Raw genomic sequence first — 27,122 nt, forward strand, 5'->3', positions numbered from 1 at the left:
TTCAGAGATCTCACAACAGAGTATTTTCAGAAGCTAACATTTCCAGACAAACAGAAATCACTTCTGAACACAGAAATGGGATATGCCCATTCTGTAATAATTCAGGTAGAACGTGTTTACTATCCAATTCTTGCGGTGTTTGGAGTCACTGGTGAGCCACTATCTCATATTACTGCTGTGAATCGGAGTTTATTGCGACTATACAATCGTACTTCTGTTATTCCATCTGAGTTTTGCATGGCCATGTCTTCTGATTTATCTTGTGGTATAATAAAGTGCCAAAACTCTGCTATTGTATTGCGGTAATGAAATTAATGAATTAAAAGTCTTTTGTATCCAACTTTTGTGAACTTCCTGGATTATTCCCTCCATTTGCTGTATTGAGATGAGATATTAGCTTAGAAAATGCATAAAATAATGATGTTCCGAAATGGCTTCATCTCGAGAAGCTAAGCTATTTCAAAGTTTGATTCACAAATTATAGCTTCAATGCCAAATATTGAGATAGTTCATCGTCTTTGTGTTGGATTGAGATAGCATGCCCAAAATAAACCAGTACATCAATGTATTTATAAGCTACGACTGTTCTGAAATGTTATATCCATTACCTAAAATTACTTCACAGATTGACCAATGAATGGAATTCTCTGCTATCCTCTCCAGATATTCCCCTCGATCTAACTGAGGATAACACTTGCCAACTGGCTGTGAAATTAAACACTTTTAAGTCTTTGGTTACCTCACTTTCAAGTGTGTCAATTGGAATGATGCACTGTTTTGTTTCTCAGTATGTCAGACATCATCGGATTGCACTGATGATCACTAATTGTAGAGTTCTGCCTTTTAACATTGTAAATGGATTTCAAAAGAGTTGCCTGCCATTGTGTAATACTTCCTGGAGAGGAATGCTGCCCAATTCTTTCAATTATTTCTATTAATGCAATGATTTATGGAAATATTAAATATAACAAAGTTCCAGTATTCTCTGAGTACGATATTTTAGTGAATCATGTGAAAATTGTACTAAGTTTACTCACTTTATTGTTTGATATCCACATTGATGATAATTATCTTTCATATAATCACCTAAGAGTGTGCGTTTATTCAAACAATTAGTTTTGATTCCTTACTGTACCCAGAGGATTAGATGTGCCATTCTACATCCTCTAAAACTATTGGCTGAGATATTGTCTGGAAACATTTTTATGTTTGTTTTCCTTTTTCTCTCTTCCAGCTAATATGTTGGTGATTATTATTCTGTCTCGAAGAAATTGTGGCCTCTCCAAATGTATTTCTTGTTACTTGATTGCAATGGCAGCAGCCGATCTCCTGGTTGTGATTGCTGAACCAATATTCTACAGGATTGCTCAGATGTATTTCTATGGTTCATTCCTGTTCATTACTCCGGTGTGTAGCTTTATTTATGCGCTCGTTTTCACATCAACAGAGATTTCCGTTTGGCTCACAGTTGCTTTCACCTTCGATTGGTTTATGGCCATATGTTGTGATAAATTGAAAGCAAAGTATTGTTCAAAGAAAATGGCAGCTGTTGTAATAGTGACAGTGACTGTTTTGGGTTGTTTAGTATCTGTCGCCTGGTATTTCAGATATGAACCTCTGTACACGATTGATAATATTCCCTGGTATTGCATTACAAAAGCCAGCTTCATCACTTCGACTGCATGGTCTGGTTTTGTCATCTTTTATTTCATTTTCATTGTTTTTGTGCCATTCTTAATCATGTTACTCCTCAACCTTCTGACTGTCAGACGTATTTTAATAGCAAGTAAAGTCGGCAGGGCACTGCGTGGCCAGCTCAATGGAGAGAATGGCAAGGATCCAGAAATGGAGAGGCGAAGGAAATCCATCATATTACTCTTCAGCATATCTGGCAGCTTTATAACGTTATGGGTGACCCAGCTTGTATTTTATATTTATCAGCAAATTGTAAAGGCATATTCTTACTCTGTCACAGATCCCCTTTATTACCTGGAATCCATCGCCAATATGGTTCAGCTTCTCAGTACCTGCAGCAACACATGTATATATGTCCTGACCCAGAATAAATTCCGAGAGCAGCTGAAGACTGCAGTTAAATACCTCTTTGACCTCATTATGAATTGGCAAAATTTCATGAAAGGCTAAGTTATTTAGGTGATCAAACTAAATTCATTTCATTACTACATTCCATTTGTGCCCTTCCCCTGTATAATATACACTGGGTGGAAAGTAATGCAGCATAGACCCAACTGACATCTGTTTATGATATTCCCCATGCAGGTTATGCATATCTGTGAAAAACATAACTCAGTGTAAGACTTATTCAGCAGACCCGAATTTGTAGGGAATACCCGCATTTCGCGCCAAATGTATGGCTCTGAAACATTCATCATGTCTTCAAATATGTTCCTGTATGGCACAAACAGAACTAAAGCAAAATTCTTTAGCAAAAACCTGACTGCAAGCCTGTTTATTGATATGGTACACTTGAGACAAATATAAAGAAAGACAGTAATGGACAAAGTTTGGAGAACTGCTAAAGACCATTGTGCGTGTTAAGAGTACGTGGTCATACACATAAATAAGTCACAGGTAAGCACATTTAATATAACCGTATGCTGTAATTGGTAAATACATTTATGATCATGTGAGAGATACAGGATGGCTGAGTCATAGATTATTAGGGAAACTGTCATTTCAGTATTAAGTAAAGGTAAACCAATGATGAAATTTAGAGATATAAGTAAACACTGCTGACGATACCAAACCCACCGGTGAGATGTTTCTAACAAAGAAATGTTTCTATCGGTTAAGAAAGCAGACCATCCTGTTCAGAAAGCTAATGAGGTTACGAAGATTGTGGAGAATGCAGAAATATATCTAAAACAATTACACCAGAAATATCAGGTGATCAAAGCATTAAGGAAATGGGTCTGTATTATTGAGAAAAGCAAAGAACAGATAGCTGTCATGGTGCAACATTGTACAAATCCTATCTGTGTACAGAGCTGTTTTGGATTGTGGTATAACAGCTCAGTCAGGAACTCATGGAAAATAACACAACACAGAGAGCCCTCAGACAGGAACTGTGTGACGGTAGAGGAACGTTAAGAGAGTCAACTACAAAGAGCTTACAGAAAAGCAGGTTAATCTCTGCGTAGACTTCAGTTCCTGGAGTTAGATGAATTTGGGGAAATGCCGTATTTAAAGTTGGTCAGTTATAGAATGATTGTGAGATCTGTTCAGGAGAAAGCACGGATTTGAGATAACCAAGTGAAGGAGCTATTCGGGATGGTGCCAGGGCAGCTGTCCAGCTGACAGCTCTGCCCTTGAATAGCTGCAGGTAAACATTTCAGTTGGTCTTGTTATTGAACACACAAATGACGATCTGCAGCATCACGTATTAAATAGGGAGTTGAATTCTCACTGTCTTACCCCAAGAGACAGAGAGATTTTATGTGGAGAATTAGGATTTATTGAATTGGGAGATGATCCTTGTGATTGAGCAGGAAGTGAAGAGATTTCCGAAGTGGTCACTACAATTGGATGCGATGGATATGACAGGCCTACAGAGAGCAGCATGCCCTACTGGACAAAAGGCAGCTGAAACCACCACCCTTGTTCACAAAGATCTTACACACGTCAAAACATTCACATCCACCCTTTCATCACTCAGCATCCAGAGTTGGATCCAGTTGCAGGAATCAGTTAAATTCAACAATAGTTTGTTGACACCCTGAGAGTACTTGCGAAATGGTTTTAGAATAATTCGCAGCTTACTCAGTCCCAAAGTGCCAATAATATCTTGGCAGAGAGCATGATGAGAAATTTAAATCATAGAATCCCTTCAGGCCACTTGGCCATCAAGTCGACACCAACCTACTGAACATCCCAGCCAGACCCACCACCCCGATCTATCTTAGTAACCTTGCATTTCTCATGGCTAATCCACCTAGCCTGCATTTCCCGAGACACTCTGGGCAATTTAACATGGCCAATCAATCAAACATCTTTGAACTGTGGAGGGAAACCAGAGCACCTTGAGTAAACCCATGCAGACACGGGGAGAATGTGCTAACTCCATACAGGGAGTCTCCTGAGGTTGAAATTGAAACCAGTTTCCTGGCGCTGTGAGGCAGCAGAGCTAACCATTGATCTACCCCGCTACCCCACATTTAGGTTAACTCCATGCTTAAGTTAGCCCTAGGTGTACCTAGTCATGCTGCTGAACATGGACAGAGTGGAAGGTGACTCCAGTCAGGCAGAAGAGACAGTCAGGGGAGGATATAAGTTACAGCTAAACAAATAGCAATGTTGCATCAGATAGTATCCATCAGCTAATATCTGATTCCCTCAGAGTATTTTCCACTGCACTAACTCGGTTACTCCCCGCTGGAATTCAGCTCTTGAATCCAGGTTTGACCCAAGGCTGTACTGAGATCAGGAGCTGGGTGATCCTGGCAAAACCCAAACTGGGGGTCACTGAGCAGGTGCTGTTTGATAGCACGGTTGATGACCCCTTCCATCACTTTACTGATGATAGAGATTAGACTGATTGGACAGAAATTGGCTGGGTTGAATGTGTCCTGCTTTTTGTTTACAGGACATACCTGGGCCATTTTCCACGTTGTCGGATAGATGCCAGTGTTGGAACTGTACCAGAAGAGCTTGGTGAGGGGCGTGGCAAGTTCTGTCACACAAGTCTTCAATACTATTGCTGGAATGTTATCAGAGCCCATTGCCTTTGCAGTATCCAGTGCCTCCAGCCATTTCTTGATATCACGTGGAGTGAATCGAATTGGCTGGGGACTGGTTGTCTCTGGTTTGTTACCCGTGCCACGTGATAGAGAGTCGAGGAATAGGGAGAGGCCAGTTAAATGCGTGGCTACAGTGATGGTGCAGGAGGGAGGGATTCCAGTATTTGGATAACTGGGGTTCTTTCTGGGGAAAGTGGGACCTCTATAAACAGGATGGTCTACACCTGAACCTGAAGGGCACCAGTATCCTTGGGGGAAGGTTTGCTAGTGCTCTTGTGGGGGATTTAAACTAACTCTGCAGGGACATGGGAACCTAGACTGTAGCTTTAGGGTGTAGGACCTGGAGTGTAGGGAGGTTAGGAACATGGCATCAATCTCAGAGGAGGGTGCCTGTAAACAGGAAAGTGGCTTGAAGTGTGTATACTTCAATGCAAGAAGTATACGAAATAAGGGAGGTGAACTTGCAGCGTGCGTTGGTACCTGCGACTTCGATGTTGTGGCTATTACGGAGACATGGGTAGAACAGGGACAGGATTGGCTTTTGCAGGTTCCAGGGTTTAAATGTTTTAGTAGGGTCAGAGGTGGGGGTAAAAGAGGGGGAGGTGTGGCATTGCTTGTCAAAGATCGTATTACAGCGGTGGAAAGGACGATGGATGAAGACTCGCCATCTGAGGTAGTTTGGGCTGAGGTTAGGAATAGGAAAGGTGAGGTCACCCTGTTAGGAGTTTTTTACAGGCCTCCTAATAGTCCTAGAAACGTAGAAGAAAGGATTGCGAGGATGATTCAGGAGAAGAGTGAAAGTAATAGGGTGGTTGTTATGGGGGACTTTAACTTTCCTGATATTGATTGGGAAAGCTATAGCTCTAGTTCGTTAGATGGGTCGGTGTTTGTCCAATGTGTGCAGGAGGGTTTCCTGACACAATATGTAGATAGGCCAACAAGAGGTGAGGCCGTACTGGATTTGGTTCTGGGTAACGAACCAGGCCAGGTGTTAGAATTAGAGGTAGGTGAGCACTTTGGGGAGAGTGACCACAATTCAGTGACTTTTACTCTAGTGATGGAGAGGAATAAGTGTGCACTGCAGGGCAAGAGTTATAGCTGAGGGCAGGGAAATTATGATGCGGTGAGGCATGACTTAGGATGCGTGGCTTGGAAAAGTAGGCTTCAAGGCAAGGGCGTAATTGATATGTGGAGCTTGTTCAGGGAGCAACTATTGAGTGTCCTTGATAAGTATGTACCTGTCAGGCAGGGAGGAAAGGGTCGTGTGAGGGAGCCGTGGTTTAATAAGGAATTGGAATCCCTTGTTAAATGGAAGAGGGCGGCCTATGTAAAGATGAGGCGTGAAGGTTCAATTGGGGCGATTGAGAGTTATAAGGTAGCCAGGAAGGACCTGAAGAGAGAGCTAAGAGCAGCAAGGAGGGGACATGAAAGGTCCTTAGTTGGTAGGATGAGGGAAAACCCTAAGGCTTTCTATAGGTTATGTCAGCAATAAAAGAATGACTAGGGTAGGAATAGGTCCAGTCAAGGATAGTAGTGGGAAGTTGCGTGTGGAGGCTGAAGAGATTAGGGAGACACTGAATGAATACTTTTCATCAGTATTCACTCAGGAACAGGACATTGTTGCCGATGTGAATACTGAGTCACAATTAAGTAGAATGAATGGCTTTGAGGTATGTAGGGAAGAGGTGTTGGAAATTCTGGAAAGGGTGAAAATAGATAAGTCCTCTGGGCCTGATGGCATTTATCCTAGGATTCTCTGGGAAGCAAGGGAGGAGATTGCAGAGCCATTAGCCTTGATTTTTATGTCCTTGTTGTCTACAGGAGTAGTGCCAGAAGATTGGAGGCTAGCAAATGTGGTTCCCTTGTTCAAGAAGGGGAGTAGGGATAACCCTAGTAACTATAGGCCGGTGAGTCTCACTTCTGTTGTGGGCAAAGTCTTAGAGAGAATTGTAAGGGATAGGATTTATGAACATTTGGATAGGAATAATGTGATCAAGGATAGTCAGCATGGTTTTGTGAAGGGCAGGTCGTGCCTCACAAACCTTATTGAATTCTTTGAGATTGTGACTAAGGAGGTGGACGAGGGGAAAGCGGTAGATGTGGTGTATATGGATTTTAGTAAGGCGTTTGATAAGGTTCCCCATGGTAGGCTACTGCAAAAAATATGGAAGTATGGCATTGAGGGTGAGTTGGAGGTTTGGATTAGGAATTGGCTGGCTGGAAGAAGACAGAGGGTAGTAGTTGATGGTAAAGGTTCATCTTGGAGTGCCGTTACTAGCGGTGTTCCGCAAGGATCTGTTTTGGGACCATTGCTGTTGTCAGTTTCATAAATGACCTGGAGGAGGGGCTAGAAGGTTGGGTGAGCAAGTTTGCGGATGATACGAAAGTCGGAGGAGTTGTTGACAGTGAGGAAGGATGTGGCAGGTTACAGCGGGATATAGATAAGCTGCAGAACTGGGCAGAAAGGTGGCAAATGGAGTTCAATGTAGCTAAGTGTGAGGTGATTCACTTTGGTAAGAGTAACAAAAAGATGGGGTACTGGGCTAATGGTCGGATACTTGGTAGTGTGGGTGAGCAGAGGGATCTTGGTGTCCATGTACACAGATCGTTGAAAGTTGCCACCCAGGTAAATAGTGCGGTGAAGAAGGCATATGGCGTACTGGCTTTTATTGGTAGAGGAATTGAGTTCCGGAGTCCTGAGGTCATGTTGCAGTTGTATAAGACTCTGGTGCGGCCGCATCTGGAGTATTGTGTGCAGTTTTGGTCGCCATACTATAGGAAGGATGTGGAGGCACTGGAATGGGTGCAGAGGAGGTTTACCAGGATGTTGCCTGGTATGGTAGAAAGATCGTATGAGGAAAGGCTGAGGCACTCGGGGCTGTTTTCATTGGAGAAAAGAAGGTTTAGGGGTGACTTGATAGAGGTGTACAAGATGATTAGGGGTTTAGATAGGGTTGACCAAGAGAACCTTTTTCCACGTATGGAGTCAGCTATTACAAGGGGGCATAGCTTTAAATTAAGGGGGGGTAGGTATAGGACAGATGTTAGCGGTAGGTTCTTTACTCAGCGAGTCGTGAGTTCATGGAATGCCCTGCCAGTACCAGTGGTGGACTCTCCCTCATTATGGGCATTTAAGCGGGCATTGGATAGGCATATGGAGGATAGTGGGCTAGTGTAGGTTAGGTGGGCTTGGATTGGCGCAACATCGAGGGCCAAAGGGCCTGTACTGCGCTGTATTCTTCTATGTTCGATATTCTATGGTATCAGTGATGCTGGGGAACACTGGAGTAGCCCAGGATGGATCAATCACTCGACACTTCTGACTGAAGATTGCTGCAAATGCTTTGTGCTGATGTGCTGGGCTCCTCCATCATGGACGGTGGGGATATTTGTGGTGCCTTCACCTCCTGTGAGTTGTTTAATTGTCCACCCCATTATGACTGGATGTGGAAGGACTGCAGAGCTTAGATCTGATCCCTTGGTTGTGGGATCACTTAGCTCTGTCTGTGCCATTTAGCATGCTAGTAATCCTGTTTGGTAGCTTCACAAGTTTGTCACCTCATTTTTAGTAATGCTAGATGCTGCTCCTGGCATGCCCTCCTGCACTCTCCATTGAACCAAGCTTGATGGTAATGGTTGAGTGGGGGATATGCCAGGCCGTGAGGTTACAGATTGTGCTGGAGTACACGCCCACAGTGCCTCATGGATGCCCGGGCTTGAGCTACTAGATCAGTTCAAAGTCTGTTGCATTTAGCGCGGTGATAGTGCCACATAACACAATGAAGGTTATTCTCAATGTGAAGGGGGGACTCCATCTCCACAAGGTCAGTGCAGTGGTCACTTTTACCTGGACAGACATGGACAGATGCTTCTGCAGATTAATAAGGATGAGTCAAGTATGTTCTTTTTCCCCCCCTTCACCACCTGTCACAGACCCAGTCCAACAGTGAAATCCTTTAGGACCCGACCAGCTCGGTCAGTAATGTTGCTGCCGAGCCACTCTTGGTGGTGGACATTGAAATCCCTCAGCCAGAGTACGTTTTACACCCTTGCCACCTTCAGGGCTTCATCCAAGTGTTGTTCAAAATGGAGGAGTACTGATTCATCAGCTGAAGGAGGAGGATACGTGGTAAACAGTAAGAGATTTCCTTGCCCATGTGCTGGGTCTGTCCTACCAGTGAAGGGATGGTAATGGTGGTGTCTGTGGTGTTATGTGTAAGGTCTGATTCCGTAAGAATGACTGTGTAAGGCTGTTGCTTGACTGGTCTGTGAGACAGCTCTCCCAATTTCAGCACTAGCCCCCATGGTCGACAGGGCTGTTTGTGGTGTTGCTGTTGTCTTTTCTGTTTCCAAGGTCGATGCCAGGTGGTCTGTCCAGTTTCATTTCTTTGTTGTTTTTTCTCGCGATTGATACAACTGAGTGCCTTGCTGGGGCATTTCAGAGGGCAGCTGAGAGTTAACCACATTGCTGTGGCTCTGGAGTCACATGTAGGCCAGACCAGGTAAGGATGGCAGATTTCCTTCCCTGAAGGGCATTACTGAACCAGATGGGTTTTTCCGACAATTGACAATGGTTTCATGGTCATCGATTGACCCTTAATTCCAGATGTTTTTTAATGAATTAAAATTCCACCATCTATGGCAGGATTCATACCCAGGTCCGCAGAACATTATACTGGGTTTCTGGATTAATAGTCGAGTGATAATACCACGAGGCCATCACCTCCTCATAGCCTTGATTAGTCAGGGCATAGAGCTTCAGAGCAGGGAGGTTATGTCAGAATCATAGAAAGCCTTGGCGGGGCCACAGCTAGAGTATTGTGTGCAGTTCTAGAATCCATATTATAGGAATGATATGAAAGCACAGGAGAGGGTGCATGGAAGGTTTTACAGGATATGCTGAAGAATGGTCACTGGACTCAAAATATTAACTCAGCTTTCTTTCCACAGATGCTGCCAGAGCTGCTGAGATTTTCCAGCAATTTCTATATTTGTTTTGCAGGATTATAGAATCTCTACAGTGTGGAAGCAGGCTTTATGACCCAACAAGTCCACACCGTCCCTCTGTAGAGTATCCAACCCAGACCCATTCCCCTACCCTATGACTTGACATTACCCCTGACTAATGCATCTAGCCTACACATGACTGGACACTATGGGCAATTTAGCATGGCCAATTCACCTAACCTGCACATCTTTGAATTGTGGGAGGAAACCCATACAGACACAGGGAGAATGAGCAAACTCTACATAGACAGTCACCTCAGGCTTGAATTGAACCCAGGTCCCTGGTGCTGTGAGGCAATAGTGCTAACCACTGAGCCACATTTCTGCCCCTCGGCCATTGGCGCTCACAAGAATGTTACCGAGACTGCAGGGTTTGAGCTATAAGGAGGGACTGGATAGACAGACTCATACTAGTTCTTCCTTGGAGTGTTGGAGGCTGATGGGGGACTTTATAGAGGCTTATAAAATCATGAGGGGCATGGATAGGTTGAAGAGGTGTTCCCGGGGGTAGGGGACTCCAAACCGAGAAAGCATAGTATGAAAGTGAGAGGAAAAGATTTGAAGGTTTAAATTTGAAAGAGAGGCAACTGTTTCTCATGGAGGGGTGGTGTATGTTTGAAATGAGCTAGCAGAGGAAGTAGTCCAAAGATGTGCAGGTTGGGTGAATTGACCATGCTAAATTGCCTATAATGCCTAGTGATGTGTAGGCTAGGTGCATTATTCAGAGGTAAAGACGCATAATAGGGAGTGAAATGGGACTGGGTGGAATACTCTTCAGGGGTAGGTGTGGACCTATTGGGCCATATAACCTGTTTCCACACTGTAAGGATTCTATAATCCTGGTAAACCAATCCAGAGGAAAAGGCTGGTGCTATTACAACATTTAAAACTCATTTGGATGGGTCCATGAATAGGAGGGTTGAGAGGGATGTGAGCCAACTGCTGGCAAGTGGGATGAGGTCGGAATGGGATGTCTAGTTAGCATGGACGGGTTGGACCAAAGGGTCTGTTTCTGTGCTTTATGACTGTTGACTCAATGATTTCTCCAATCCATCACTCACAGGGATTGTCCTATTATTGGGTCACTCAAGCTGCAAAGCTTCTCTTTGGTGTTTTCCTCTGAGGTCTCAGAACTGAAACATTCTAATTAGCGACTTAATATCTCTGTGGGAATATATGTTCCCAACCAAAACTGAAATAGCAATGATACAACTTGAAAATTCCCCTGGGAATCTGAAACAGTATAACACCATGTCCCTGAATACACCAATACCGTGTTTAATTCAGAGGTTTTGGCTACAACACCCAGGAACAGATCCTTCATATGCAAAATGCTGGAGTTGTTCACCATTGTTGACAAAGTATATTACATCACAATTGCTGCTATCGGTGTTCCTGGTAAGGCATTTTTAAAATTTGTTAATGGAATGAGAGCCAGCATTTATTTCCCATCCCTATTTGCCCAGAGAGCAGTTTCAGAGTCAACCACATTGCTGTGGGTCTGGAGTCACCTGTCAGTCAGACCAGGTAAGGATGGGAGTTGCTTTGTTTCAAGGGCATCAGTGAACCCGATGAGTTTTTCCAAAAATTAATTCATGGTCATCATTAAATGTTTAATTCCAGAGTTCTTTTCATTCGATTCAAATTCAACCGTAAGCACGGCAGGATTCAATGCCAGCTCCCCATTACCGGGCTCTCTGGATTACTAGTCCTGTGGTAATACCTAATACCTGAAACGTCAATTTTCCTGCTCCTCGGGTGCTGCCTGACCTGCTGTGCTTTTCCAGCACCACTCTAATTTAGACTCTGGTTTCCAGCATCTGCAGTCCTTGTTTTTACCTGTGGTAATGCTGCTTGTCCATTGCTTCCCTTCAGTGTAACTTTGGGCGTTGCATGAATCTGTGCTGTGGAGTACCATGCCTCGGAGGTTATATCTCACTGGAAGTATTTGCCACTGTAGAACTGGGTTAACTGTGGGTCAGTCAGCACTGCCTTCATTGGGGATGATCAGGAGTTTTATTAGTTTTGATTTGATCTGTTGTGGGTGGATCACACTGAGTTGATCACATGCTAGGACGTCTTTTTCTTGTTTAACAAATGTAATCCCCTGCAAAGTGGATTTGAGTTTTGAACAAGTATGGTTTTCTTTCAATGAATAGTTTCAAGGAAGGAGCACCGACATTTCCTCATCCCAGTGAGTTACACATCACCAGGACTGAGTCTTCAACATAATTAGTGATTTGAAATGTAGCACAGATTAGATTGAAGTTGATTAATTCCATTTCTCAAGAACATCTTCATAATCAATGGTTTGTAAATGCTGTCTTTAAGGATTTGTCTATTATACCAAATGAATACGGGACCTAGTTATTGATCACCCTACCTCTGCAACTAAATAAAATCTGACTGGCCAATTCCTCTCTATTACTCACACTCCCCCCACACGAGAAACCTTCACGGCATGCTGTCTTAGCTCACTGTGTCAGAAGAGACATACAGAATGGAATAATACACCATTGTAGTTTTATCTCATCTTAGCAGAGATCAGGCTTGTAATTATGAAATAAATATTGCCGATTTTTAGCACATGATGTACTTTAATGTGCACAATTCTAATTTAACAAGTATCTTTGCAATTGATTGACAGTGCAGGAGTAAATTACAACAATGAAACTAATTCCCATCAACCTTCCTTCTGTTGTTGTTTCCTTCCATATGAGAGTTTCCAAATCCTGCTCGAATTCGATCTGCATTTTTTTGTTTCAGTGCTTTGTTGCTTCAAATATCAAGCAGCATCCAAGGAGCAACAAAGCTCAGAAACAAAAAAATCGCTTTAGAGCAGGATTTGGAAACTCTCATATGGCAGCTCCTTGGATGCTGCCTGACCTGCTGCACTTTTCCAGCACCACATTTCCAGCTCGGATCTCCAGCATCTGCACTCCTCACTTTATCCTAGAAGCTTCAAATATCAAACCTTCCCTCACATTTATCAAAACAACTTGTCTTAATAACTCCAAGTGTAAGCAAGGACAATATTCTCACAACTTTCTGATGAAAGTAATTCCTCACGATTGCCGTATCTTATCTACCATTGTCCATTTCATGATTATCTCCAAGATCATATCCCTTTGTAAGGAAACTTAACTTAGCTATATTTACACAATCATTCTTGGAATGGCTTTAAAGAGCTTTGGTTGATATTTGTCAATGAGCAATTTACATGGGAATCAGGAATGGAGCAAATAATTCAGCTCCCAATGAAGGTATTATGCCTGAATCGTCAGTTCTCCTGCTCCTCAGATGCTGCCTGACCTGCTGTGCTTTTCCAGCACCATACTCTCGACTCTGATCTCCAGCATCTACAGTCCTCACTTGCTCCCCGGTTAGTTTATCATACACCTCGATCAGACTCCCCCTCATTCTTATGAATTCCAGCCAGTACAAGCCCAAATTATTCAGCTGCTTCCATTAAGGCAGCCCTTTCATCCTGGGAATCAACCTGGTGAACCTCCTCTGACCTTCCTCCATTACCTCACATCCCTCCTCCTTTCGTAAGACAACATCCAACCTCTTCAGTCTGTCCAGATTGTTATAATCGATCAGTGAGTATTTATTCCTCTATAATGATTTGCAGCTTCTCAAGTGTCAGAGTGCATGATTCTGCATTATGGTTTCAGAACTGTCCACAGTGTGCTGAGTGACTGATAATTAAGTTGCAGTTTCAATTTTATGCCAAACGTCACTGTTTTTATGAGTTTACTGTCCAAATTGATGGCAGCTTATGGTTTGCATTTTGCTCCATGTGTTCAGAAGCAGATTATGGCAGATGCTGGAAATGTGAAACAAACATGGACAGAAACACACAAAATACATACACAGTTCAGAAGAAGTCACAATTTTACCAATGTTTCTCTCTCCACAGATATTGTCAGACCTGCTGAGGTTCTCCAGCATTATCTGCGTTTGCTTCATACATTGATATGTAAATTTACTTTTAACCAAAACTGTGTCTTTGAAATTCATGACATATTTGGTCATGTTGCCATTTACTTCCTCGTTTGTAATTTCAATGTCTGAGGTTTTTTTCATGAATTTATCCTTAGTTGCTGTCAACATAAAGTTCATCACATGGTCAGTATCTCTCCAGAAGCTCAGACTGGTAGATCCCACTTGTAATTTCTTCCCTCAGTTCCCTGAAACCCCCATTCCTGTTGGAAAGTGCAACTTCCTGACCAGCTGTGTACATTTTCACATGAGCAGTGTCCTGCTTCATCCCTGCTACCAATGAAATGATTGTAACTAACATACTATTTAAATAATCTTGTCACTTTAAGCTGAGATGTGATTGTGTGAGCCAGTACAGATTGAACCCATTGGGGAAGAGCTAAAACATGACATTTTTTCTCCTACTTTGTCAATGTTGTCAATTCGTTCTTTGGTTCTGAATGAAAGTAATCTCAAATTTGCCTTGAAATCCCCCCTCGCGTTCCCACCTTGATTCGTGCTCACCTATTCCCAGCTTTCCTATTTCAGTTTCCATGGTAAGCTACTGACCAATATCTCCCATGAGCTGACTGGTTCTGCTGAAGCTCTGACTCAGCTTCCTCACCTCCCTCACTTCCTGCAAGGAGTCTATTTCGTTTGTCCTTTTTTTACATCTGAACACAACCAGCGTCTATTGTACAAACACCTGAGATCCCTTTCTTTATCATGTGAAAGAATTCTTCTTTCTGTCTTTTCTTTTTAAAGGTACACATTGTTAAACTGCTGAACAATCTACTGCTTCTTTTGGTTATCTTCATGTTCATTAATCATCCCGTTTATTTTGTACCATATTTCAGTTTCTCAATGGATATCCCTTACCATCCATGTGATCACACACCACTGTCCCATTTTCCAATCCCCAGCTTGAGGTCCTCTCATTGGTAGGTGTTTGGATATAATCACTTTTTATCGGAGGCCATTGTTCCAAAATTGAGATTATTTTTACATTCTGTTATTCTTCTCGACCATCCTTGAATTGTATGCTAAAACCTAATCATTGCCATCTCAATTCATATTGAATACTGTTCAACCTGCAATTTCTAAACTAATTTCCGTACTTCCTCTTACAGTTAATGCACTGGCGATTGTGATCCTGTCCCTGGGGAAATGTGGGCTTTCCAGGTGCACGACTCATTACCTCGTGGCCATGGCAACAGCAGATCTGATGGTCATCATCACTGATGTTATATTGTATCAGCTGAATAATTACTTTTACCAGGGATCCTTCCTGCAGCGCACATTTGCCTGCATTATGATCAATTTCCTGCTTTTCCTGAGCTCTGACTCCTCTGTCTGGTTCACCGTCGCTTTTTCTGCTGATCGGTTTGTGGCCATTTGTTGCCAGAACCTGAAGCTGAGATATTGCACTGTGAAAACAGCTGCTGTGATTCTATCAACAACCTCCACTCTGTTCTTTGTAAAAAATGTTCCTATTTTCATTACACGGGAGCCTAAGATTGTGGTTGACAATGTTCAGTGGTCTTGTCAAATGAAGCCCAGCTACTTTACTGAACCCAGGTGGATGGTTTATGACTGGCTTGATAAGGTGTTAACACCATTACTCCCATTTGTTTTAGTGTTGCTCTTCAATGCTCTGACAGTCCGATACGTTTTAGTGGCTAATCGGATCCGTAAAGGATTGAGGGGTCAGAACAAGGAAGAGAAGCGCAGTGACCCTGAGATGGACAGCAGAAGAAAGTCAATGATTTTACTGTTCACCATATCTAGTAGCTTCATACTTCTGTGGTCACCCTATGTAATCAATTTCTTATATTATCGAATTGCAGCAATTGATCCCAGATCTTACAACGACAGTTGGCACGTATTTGAAAGAATTGGATTTATGCTGCTGAGTTTGAGTTGCTGCACAAATGCATTTATTTATGGAGTAACTCAGTCGAAGTTCAGGGGACAGTTCATTTACGCAGTAAAATACCCACTGATTTTAATCAGCACAGTCTTTACTTTGAAAATGAATTGATGACAATCTCGAAGACAGCTCCATACCCACCTGCTTTCATGGGGCAGTATTGAGGAGAAAGCTTCCATCAAATGGTTTGTGTGAACAATGTTTGTTTGTGTGAAAATATGAATAGCACTATCGGCTTATTTTCCATTGGGCATTGTTTTCTTTTGGATTACCATAATATTGAGACAAGATTTTTAATCATCAACTGATTTTGGTTTAATATTAATTTGTTCAAAAAGGTATAACATTGCAGCATCCCCAGAAATAAAGCAAGATTCCTAAAACATCAATAGGAAGTCTTGAATGAGGGAGATTGGATTCCATTAGTCTGTGTTGTATTGTAAACGAGTCCACTCACATTTTGTCTGCCTCATTTCAGTTTTATTTCACATTAACCTTTCCTCTCATATCCTTATTTCATTCACCTCAGAAATGATCTAATATGAACGCGAATGATGTTTCTTTTGGACAATTCAGATTCAAAGCAGCAATCTGGATCATGTTCATTTTATCTTCTCATTTAAGATGGTAGCCTTTCATTGAAAGATAAGTGTCCAATTCTGCATACTTGGTGTTAGCAATGAAACAGGAGAATCTTACTCAAGGAAACAACAAGAATGAGGAAGTACCTCTGCTCTTCACATATAATTTGAAAGTTTTCAAAGCACATGGCAAAAATATACTCCCCACTGTCACAAAGTCATCACATTCCAGTATTCACGTACCTAGGAGAGAGTTTCATTCTGTATCACACATGCAGCTAACTGTCGACCTCAGTGTCTCATTCACTTTGTAGTCTTGAGAGTTTGTTCACCTTTCCCTTGACTATTCACACAATTAATCTTGAATATTCTGAGCATCAAATGACCCTATCTGATTTATAACCAAAGACGTCTCATCTGGAATTTTCATATTAAAATACCCACAGTAGGATAACTCTGTTTCGAATTGTTCTAAATTAACTCCTTTCTGGAGAAGAATCTGTTACTCTGCGTATATTCTTCCTGTCTGCCCAAGAATTGTTGCAAATACTTCACCATCTATGTTTACATTTCAGAGGAAAATCTTTCTTCTTCAAAACTAAAAGACACCAAATGCACGTCAAGGATTGCCTTCATTGATCATAAAATGCTCACAATACAAACTAGCTTTCAATTTCACACCAGTGTCACCCCAGTGAGGTAATTTCTGACACACAATGGTATGAAATGATGGCTGCAGAAAGACTAACATATCACTTGTCACCCTTCATGCAGATGGACTTAAACTCATATCTCACTCGTTCAAAAACAGAACCCACAAGGACATTATATTCTAGGGTGTAGGTTTGCTTGCTGAGCTGTTTGATATCCAGATGTTTCATTACCTGGCTCGGTAACATCATCTTTGGCGACCTCCAAGTGAAGCAAAACTTTTGTCTCCTGCTTTCTATTTATATCTTTCTCCTGGATGGGGTTCCTGGGGTTTGTGGTGATGTCATTTCCTGTTCGTTTTCTAAGGGGTTGATAGATGACACCTAGATCTATGTGTTTGTTTATGCCGTTGTGGTTGGAGTGCCAGGCCTCGAGGAATTCTCTGGCATGTCTTTGCTTAGCCTGTCTCAGGATAGATGTGTTGTCCAGTCGAAATGGTGTTTTTTTTTCATTCGTGTGTAGGGCTACGAGGGAGAGAAGGTCATGTCTTTTTGTGGCTAGCTGGTGTTCATGTTCCTGGTGTCTAACTTTCTTCCTGTTTGTCCTACGTAGTGTTTGTGGCAGTCCTTGCATGGAATTTTGTAGATGATGTTGGTTTTGTCCATGGGTTGTACTGAGTCGTTTATGTTTGTTAGTTTTTGTTTGAGAGTGTTGGTGGGTTTGTGTGCTACTAGGTTTCCAAGGGGTCTTAGTCATCTGGCTGTCATTTCTGAAAATTGTTTGATGTATGGTAAGGTGGTTAGGGTTTCTGGCTGTGTTTGGTCTGCTTGTCGTGGTTTGTTCTTGAGGAATCTGCGCACTGTATTTTTTTTTGAGTATCCGTTCTTCTTGAATACGTTGTATAGGTGGTTCTCCTCTGTTTTCCGAAGTTTGTCTGTGCTGCAGTGTGTGGTGGCTCGTTAGAATAGTGTTCTGACACAGCTTCGTTTGTGTGTGTTGGGACGGTTGCCGGTGTAGTTACGTATTTGGTCAGTGTTTGTCGGTTTTCTGTATACGCAGGTTTGTAGTTTCCATTGTCCTTTCTTTCGACTGTGATGACCAGGAATGCGAGTTTGTTGTCGGTTTCTTCCTCCTTGGTGAACTTTATGCCTGTGAGGGAGTTGTTGATGATGTTAAATGTCTCTTCTATCTTGTTTCGTTTTGTGATGACAAAGGTGTCATCTATCAGGATTCATAGCAGAAGCGGTAATGCAAAGACTAGAACAAACAGCCCTACCAACCATCAAACCAAAAATCTGGGTCCGCTACTTAACTTCACCAGCAACCATCCCAACACACACAAACGAAGCTGTATCATAACACTATTCCAAAGAGCCACCACACACTGCAGCACAGACGAACTTCGGAAAACAGAGGAGAACCACCTATACAACATACTCAAGAAGAACAGATACTCAAAAAATACAGTGCGCAGATTCCTCAAGAACAAACCATGACAAGCAGACCAAACACAGCCAGAAACTCTAACCACCTTACCATACATCAAAGAAGTCTCAGAAATGACAGCCAGACTACTAAGACCCCTTGGAAACCTAGTAGCACACAAACGCACCAACACTCTCAAACAAAAACTAACAAACTTAAACGACTCAGTACAACCCATGGACAAAACCACCGTCATCTACAAAATTCCATGCAAGGACTGCCACAAACACTACGTAGGACAAACAGGAAGAAAGTTAGCCACCAGGATACATGAACACCAGCTAGCCACAAAAAGACATGACCCTCTCTCCCTCGTAGCTCTACACACGAATGGAAAAAAAACACCATTTCGACTGGACAACACATCTATCCTGAGACAGGCTAAGCAAAGACATGCCAGAGAATTCCTCGAGGCCTGGCACTCCAACCACCACAGCATAAACAAACACATAGTTCTAGGTGTCATCTATCAACCCCTCAGAAAATGAACAGGAAATGACATCACCACAAACCCCAGGAACCCCATCCAGGAGAAATATATAAATAGAAAGCAGGAGACAACAGCTTCGCTTCACTTGGAGGTCGCAACTGATGATGTTACCTTGCCAGGTAATGAAAGTCTAGATATCAAACCTGCAGCTCAGCAAGCAAACCTACACCCTAAACCTCAAACTGAGCTACAAACCTTCACAAACCTTGCACATTATATTCTAGCAACATAAATGGCACCCCTCATGTCATGTGCATAAGTTTCTATTTTGCTGCGCTCATGATTTATTTTCGAAACTTCCACGTTCTGTATATTTTGATCAATGATTTCCTGATTTTCTGTTGGGTTTAGTGGCTGGTATTTGCTGAGTAAATTGTTTTACACATGTCACGTTTTGAATGTCCATTAAGCTCTCTCCACGTCTGTCTGCCCAAAAATGCAGAATGAAAAGTGACATTATTTGGATGTGAGCATAATAGATACAGTTAGTAAGTTTGCAGATGACACCAAAATTGGAGGTGTAGTGGACAGCGAAGAGGGTTACCTCAGATTACAACAGGATCTGGACCAGATGGGCCATTGGGCTGAGAAGTGGAAGATGGAGCTTAATTCAGATAAATGCAAGGTGCTACATTTTGAAAAAGCAAATCTTAGCAGGACTTATACACTTAATGGTAAGGTCCTAGGGAGTGTTGCTGAACAAAGAGACCTTGGAGTGCAGGTTCATAGCTCCTTGAAAGTGGAGTCGCAGGTAGATAGGATAGTGAAGAAGGCATATGTGAATACGATAGTGAAGAAGATAGTGAAGTATGCTTTCCTTTATTGGTCAGAGTATTAAGCACAGGAGTTGGGAGGTCATGTTGCGGCTGTACAGGACATTGGCTAGGCCACTGTTGGAATATTGCCTGCAATTCTGGTCTCCTTCCTATCGGAAAGATGTTGTGAAACCTGAAAGGGTTCAGAAAAGATTTACAAGGATGTTGCCAGGTTGTAGGATTTGAGCTCTCGGGAGAGGCTGAACTGGCTAGGGCTGTTTTCCCTGGAGCGTCGGAGGCTGAGTGGTGACCTTATAGCGGTTTACAAAATTATGAGGGGCATGGGTAGGATAAATAGACAAAGTCTTTTCCCTGGGGTTGGGGAGTCCAGACCTAGAGGAAATAGGTTTAGGGTGAGAGGGGGAAGGTATAGAAGAGATCTAAGGGGCATTTTATTCACGCAGAGGGTTGTACATGTATGGAATGAGCTGCCAGAGGATGTGGTGGAGGCTGGTACAATTTCAACATTCAAGAGGCATTTGGATGGGTATATGAATAGGAAGGGTTTGGAGGGATATGGGCCGGGTGCTGCCAGGTGGGACTAGATTGGGGTTGGGATATCTGGTCTGTTTCCGTGCTATATATCCCTATGACCCCATGACTCTATGAAATTATTGGGTATCGTGTAATGAATATCGATTTTAGTAAAATCGCATTTGGTTCACCATTGCAGCTTGAGGAAAAATAAACAAAAATTTATTCTGACCGACATGTGACTCCAGACCGAAAGGACTGGCCTATGATCAATTACTGATGGGCAATAAATGTTGGTCTAAGAGGCAGCACCCATTTCCAATCAACTATTTTATTTTAAGGAAAGCATCATTTTAAGGTATCTGACTGTCATCTTCTGCATTTGAAGAAAGATTTTGAATTTAAACTGATGACTGTGGTCTCTCATTTCAGATATTATTAAATAATGTTTGAAAACAATAAAATTGTCTTTAGTCAGTTTCTCTATTCTCACTCACAAAGTTAATGACTCAGCCTCTCTTGATGACAAGGCTCCATGGCTGATCTTTTCTGTTTTTGCTACTCAATAGGAACAGTACCTTCCAGAACTGAACCATTGATCCCTCTCCATCCTGTCGTCAGTCATTGAAAGCTGAAATTCATATTGATAGTTTTGCTACTTTAAACTTGACTGTTCCTAGACATTCTGGACAGTATTGAGAATGTGAGGACTGCAAATGCTGGAGATCAGAGTCGAAAAGTGTGGTGCTGGAAAAGCACAGCCAGTCAGGCAGAATCCGAGGAGGAGGAGAATCGATGTTTCGAGCATTACCTCTTCATCAGGAATGAGAGGTTGGCCCAAGGGAGATAAATGGGAGGGAGTGGGGCTGGGGGAAGGTAACTGGGAATGCAATATGTAGGTAAAGGTGGGGTGTGATGGTGATAGGTTGGAGTGGAGGGTGGAGCGTATAGGTGGGAAGGTAGTTAGACAGGTAGGACAGTTCATGAGGGCAGTGCCGAGTTGGAGGGCTGGATCTGTGATAAAGTGAGGGGAGGGGAAATGAGGAAACTGGTGAGATCCACATTGATCCTGTGTGATTGGACGGTCCCAATATGGAAGATAAGGTGTTTGTCCTTCACGCGTCGAGTGATTAGATTAGATTACATTACAGTGTGGAAACAGGCCATTCGGCCCAACAAGTCCACACTGACCCGCCGAAGCGCAACCCACCCATTCCCCTACATTTACCCCTTACCTAACACTACGGGCAATTTAGCAAGGCCAATTCACCTGAATTGCACATCTTTGGATTGTGGGAGGAAACCGGAGCACCCGGAGGAAACCCACGCAGACACGGGGAGAACGTGCAAACTCCACACAGTCAGTCACCTGAGGCGGGAATTGAACCCGGGTCTCTGGCGCTGCGAGGCAGCAGTGCTAACCACTGTGCCACCGTGCTGCCCAGTGGCTGGAGGTTGGTGGTGGAAGAGACCCAGGACTTGCATGTCCTTGTCTGAGTGGGAGGGGGAGTTAAAGTGTTTGGCCAACAGGTGATAGGCTTATTTAGTGTGCGTGTCCCAGAGATGTTCCACAAGTTGGCGCCCTGTCTCCCCTGTGAGAGGAGACCACGTCGAGATTAATGGACACAGTGGATGAGGAGAGTGGAAGTACAGGATGTGGAAGGATTATTTGGGGCCTTGGATAGAGGTGAGGGAGAGGTGTGACACAGATTTTGCACCTTTTGTGGTGGCAAGGGAAGGTGCAATGAATGGAAAGAGTGATGGTAGGGGGGGCGTGAAACTAACAAGGGAGTAGTGAGGGAATGGTCTCTGCAGAATGCAAATGGGTGTGGGGAGAGAAACATCTCCCTGGTGGTGGGGTCTGTTTGTAGGTGGCAGAAATGGCTGAGGATAATGCGTTGTATCTGATGGTTGGTGGGGTGGACTGAGGACCGGGGCGTTCCATCCATGTTGTGACTGGAAGGGTGGGGTTCAAGGGCAAAGGTGTGGAAAGTGGAGGAGATGCACTGGAGGGCATTGCCGACCACCTGGAAGGGAAATTGCGGTCTTTGAAGAAGGAGACTAACTGGAATGTTCTATAGTGGAATTGGTCCTCCTGGGAACAGATACAGTGGAGGCGGAGGATTTGGGAATAAGGGATAATATTTTGAAAGGAGGCAGGATGGGAGGAGGTGTAGTCCAGGTAGCTGTGAGAGTGGGTGGGTTTGAAGTAGACGTCTGTGTTGAGTTAGTCGCCAGAATATTTTTTATATTCGTTTATGGAATGAGGACATCGTGGCTCGGCCAGCATTTATTGCCCATCCCTAATTGCTCAGAGGGCAGTTCAAAGCCAGCCACATTGCTGTGGGTCTAGAGTCACCTGGAGGGCAGACTGGGTAAAGATGGCAGTTTCCTTCCTTGAAGGACATTAGAGAACCAGGTGGAGTTTTCCAACAATCGACAATGGATTCATGGTCATTATTAAACTCTTAATTCCAGATTTTTGTTGAATTCAAATTCCACCATCTGCCTTGGCAGGATTCACACCAGGCTCCCCTGAACATGACCTGGGTCTGTGGATTAACATTCCTGCGATAATCCCAGGAGGCCATCACCTCCCTATACAAGGCTATCACCTCCCCATGGAAATGGAGATGGAGAGTCCAGGAAGTAAAGGGAGGTGTCTGAGATGGTCTAGGTGAATGTGAGGTCAAGGTGGAGGATGTTCGTGAAGTTAATGAACTGTTCAATCTCCTTGTGGGAACATGAGGTGACGCCGATACAGTCATCAATGTAACGTTAGGAAGAGGTAAGGAATGGTGCCAGTGTAACTGTGGAAGATGGACTGTTACACATAACCAACAAAGAGGTAGGCATAGCTGGGGCCCAATATGGGTGCCCATGGCTACCCCTTTGGTCTGGAGGAAGTGGGAGGATTGGAAGGAGAAATTGTTGAAGGGCTCATGTTCAAAACGTCAACTCTCCTGCTCCTCAGATGTTGCCTGACTGGCTGTGCTTCTCCAGCACCATACTTTTTGATTCTGGACAATATGTCATATTCCATCACCATCAAACACAATTAAGAAAGAACACAACTAAATTTTAAACTGTATTGGGATCTTTGACTCGGTTAAGATGACTTCAGCTTAATCCCAGATGAGATGCTGCGAGACTGGTTGGCATGTGGGATTAATGATGTAAACATGCAAAAGCACCTTCCAGATGAAGGCCAACTGGATCTTCAAACAGGGCACTACAACTGACATTAATGATTGGGAAATGTGACAAGTGGAGGAAAGGAGTTGTAGGGTATTCTGGAAGTGGATATCCTCGCCAATTCGACTGAACTTGCAGAACACCACTTGTGTGAAGGCAATTGCATAGCCACACTCGGGGCATGTTCTGAACAGAGGGAATCAAGGTCAGCCCACAGCAAAACGCCAAAAAAAGTCAAGCCTTAGCCAAATGATGAATATTTTCTTCAGGATCTTGGCTGGCAAGTCATTGTAGTTGTTGTTGGTATGTGGACTTGAGAAAGCAAAGGAGCCCTACTACACCTAAATTGAGTAAGAGGTCTCATAGGCCTCGTAGACCTGTATCTGGTAGAGCGCACACCCTGCAAAGTCCACCTATTTATCAATTGGAACAGTTAAATTGCTTAGCAAAATCCACATCAAGTGGAGTTGCAGGTGAACGGGATAATGAGAAAGGTTAGTGGTATGTTTGCCTTTATTGGTCAGAACTTGAGTATCAGAGTTGGGAGCTGAAAATGTGTTGCTGGAACAGCGCAGCAGGTCAGACAGCATCCAGGGAACAGGAGAATCGACGTTTCGGGCATAAGCCCTTCTTCAGGAATGAGGAAAGTGTGTCTAGCAGGCCTTCCTTGAAGAAGCTCTCTTCCTTCTTCTACAAAGATTTCAGTGAGTCCCTCTCTCACTGCACACCCCAAGTCATCTCCACTGCGAATCCTATCAGAGTTGGGAGGCCATGTTGGAGCTGTACAGTACATTGGGTAAACCACTTTTGGAATAATGCGTTCAATTATGGCCTCCCTGTGATACAGAAGAACGTAGCATGGTTCAGTCAAAGATTTCCAGCCTTTTGGAAATCTTTTTGTTTCCAGGGTTGGAGGATTTTAGCTATAGGGAGAGGCTGAATAGGTTGGGGCTGTTTAAGAACATAGAACATAGAACAATATAGTACAGAACAGGCCCTTCGGCCCTCGATGTTGCGCCGACCTGTGAACTATTCTCAGCTCGTCCCCCTACACTATCCCAAAATCATCCATGTGCTTATCTGAGGATTGTTTAAATCTCCCTAATGTGGCTGAGTTAATTACATTGGCAGGCCTTTTTACTCTCTGAGTGAAGAATCTGCCTCTGACATCTGTCTTAAATCTATCACTGCTTAATTTGTAGCTATGCCCTCGTACAATCTGACGTCATCATCCAAGGAAAAAGACTGTCACTGTCTACCCTGTCTAATCCTCTGATCATCTTGTATGTCTCTATCAAATCCCCTCTTAGCCTTCTACTCTCCAATGAGAACAGACCCAAGTCTCTCAACCTTTCCTCATAAGACCTTCCCTCCAAACCAGGCAACATCCTGGTAAATCCCCTCTGCACCTTTTCCAATGCTTCCACAACCTTCCTGTCATGGGGCGAACAGAACTGTACACAATATTAGCATTTTGTATGGTTGCATCAATCCCTCTACCAATGAAACGTAACACACCGTATGCCTTCTTAACACCACTATCAACCTGGGTGGCAACCTTCAGGGATCTATGTATATGGACTCCAAGATCCCTCTGCACATCCACACTGCCAAGAATGTGTCACTCCTACTCCCATGTGGTGGAATGCACTCCCATGTGCATTACTGTCAACCACTATTCACCTAAAGGGCAGGTCAGAGTCAGCCACACATTGGTGTGGGTCTGGAGTCACATGGAGCCAAGACCAAGTGTAAAAGGCAGTTTGCCTTCTCTGAGGAACATTCAGATGGACATTCCAGTCAATTCAGAGTTGTCGTCTGGTTAGTTTTTTTATTGCAGTGTTTTTATTTTCAATTTACATTTCACCATCTGCCGTGTTGACAGTTGGATGATTATCTTGGAGTTCCAGTGAAGGTTGCACAATGTCTAGTCCACCACCACCCTCAATCTTCGAAGAGAGGCAGTTTGTCTGAATAAGGAAAGGTTTTACTGGGAGAAAGAAGAACTGGACAAGAGAATCCAAACTTTTGGGCAAATCCTATTTTTGTTTGTGTCTGTTATTAGTTTGAAATGTACAGTTGGAGACGGGAGATTCCCACACTTAAGGAAGATTTGACAAGATCTACCCGGGGGGTAAAACTGGAATTGGTCTTATTTCCTTAAAGGAACAGCTCCTCTAAAACTGTGCCTGATGGATCCCTTCTGTTTGGAGAAGATGAATCTTGTCAACTGAGTGCAATTTATTGTAAACTTTATATTAATCTTGCAATGAGCGTAATTTTTTTTTTAATGGTGAAAACAAATGTAAATATAACTTCATTTGAGAAAAATAACCAATTAAATGGAGCATATCAAAGCCAGCAGCATGAGAAATGTGTCACAGCTGCAACCTGTGAGCTTGAGGCTGGAATACAGACACCATGTCCCATCGGGTCGGGGAATGTTCACTGGATAATTTGCATCAGGAGGCTGTCACACCTTCGACGGTGAGGTTGTCTGATTCGGTCAGTGTCCAGAGACTGGAGAGTGTGATATTGAGTGACGTCTGGATGGGGGACTCAGAGAGCAGGAGTTCAGGAGCATCATCCTTGGCAAGAGTGATTTGACCTTGACGCCAGAAGGTCATTCAAGTGGAAGAAACCAGAAACAATGCAATGGTAGTAGGGGGTGATATAGTCACAGGAACCTTTCTACAACAAAGAACGTGACTCCAGGAGGCTGTGTTCCCTTCCCATGCTGGGTTTCAGGATGCATGGTCAGGACTGAAGACAAGTTTGCAATGAGATGGGCATCTTACTGATCTGTGGAGATGCAGACAACATATGCCAGGCAGGAAGCAAGGTCCTGCCTCATCACTGTCAAGACCTCAGAGTCTAATTAAGAAGCTGACCCTCAGATATCTGGATTAATATCTATACCAAGTGTTCATTGGCATTGGGCCAATCAGATGAGGAAGTGACATTGAGACTCAAAGACTGGTGCGGGAGAAATGGGTCTGAGTTCTCTCATCACAGATGCTGCCAGACCTGCTGAGGTTATATTTCAGATTTACAGGAACAGAACTTTTCTCTCTTTATGCATTTTCTGTTTTGTTTTAACTCAATGCGTCATTTGTAATATCTAAGAGCCAAGATGTTTGCTAATTCCCCCTTCAGCGCATCTTGTCACATTAAAAGACCAATGTACATGACCCTGTTCACACTTAAAACTCCCCACTTCGGTCGATGGTGCCCCTGTTTAATCTTTCCTGCCAAACTCCGTTACGGCAGCCTTCAGCCTGTTAAATTCCCTCCAACACTTTCTGCTATCTCCTGGTAATATTATTCTGACCCTATCTGTGCACCGAAGCAGTTGACCGATATCATCCTGATTATCTGCACCAAATCAACACTTGGCATCAAAGCATATTTTGATTTTATTTGTATATTTGAATATCATTTGTACACAGCAAAAAAAATGAGAATGAAATACCATAACCTTGCATTAAAAAACCCTTCTGCTACCTGCAAGTTGCAGTAATTTATAATCACTCAGCATTGTTCTGTCCTAACACATTACTTCTCCACGGCAAAGCTGAACCATTGATTAAAGTTGCTTTAGTTTTCATCCAGCTTCTTATGCAACAATTTGTGAAACACATTGCACGGCTTTGCCTTCATTAATCAACAATTCTTTTTAATCCGAAACAGTTGTTTGATTTTTAATCCACACTGACTCCCCTTAAACAGATCTGTCCTCGCCAGTTGGATTTG

The 27,122-nt window shown here is 43.2% G+C and overlaps 1 protein-coding gene across 1 annotated transcript; it reads left to right on the plus strand.

Annotated features, from left to right (window-relative positions):
- The first annotated feature begins 11,095 nt into the window (after window positions 1-11,095).
- Window positions 11,096-15,789, plus strand: LOC122548072 (putative G protein-coupled receptor 139). The gene is made up of 2 exons (XM_087980799.1): window positions 11,096-11,162; window positions 14,879-15,789. Exons 1-2 carry the CDS (start codon window positions 11,096-11,098, stop codon window positions 15,787-15,789), a joined length of 978 nt encoding a protein of 325 aa, XP_087836925.1.
- Window positions 15,790-27,122: the final 11,333 nt, after the last annotated feature.

The sequence above is a fragment of the Chiloscyllium plagiosum genome, unplaced genomic scaffold, assembly GCF_037043375.1.
Source record: "Chiloscyllium plagiosum isolate Xiang-an unplaced genomic scaffold, Cpla_swu_hap1 HiC_scaffold_38, whole genome shotgun sequence".
NCBI lineage: Eukaryota > Metazoa > Chordata > Chondrichthyes > Orectolobiformes > Hemiscylliidae > Chiloscyllium > Chiloscyllium plagiosum.

Bases quoted from the DNA above. Each gene is read 5' to 3' on its own strand.
- LOC122548072 (XM_087980799.1), top strand. From the start codon at position 11,096: ATGCTGGAGTTGTTCACCATTGTTGACAAAGTATATTACATCACAATT. The intron at 11,163-14,878 runs GTAAGGCATTTT...TTCCTCTTACAG, and splicing joins TGCTGCTATCGGTGTTCCTG to TTAATGCACTGGCGATTGTG.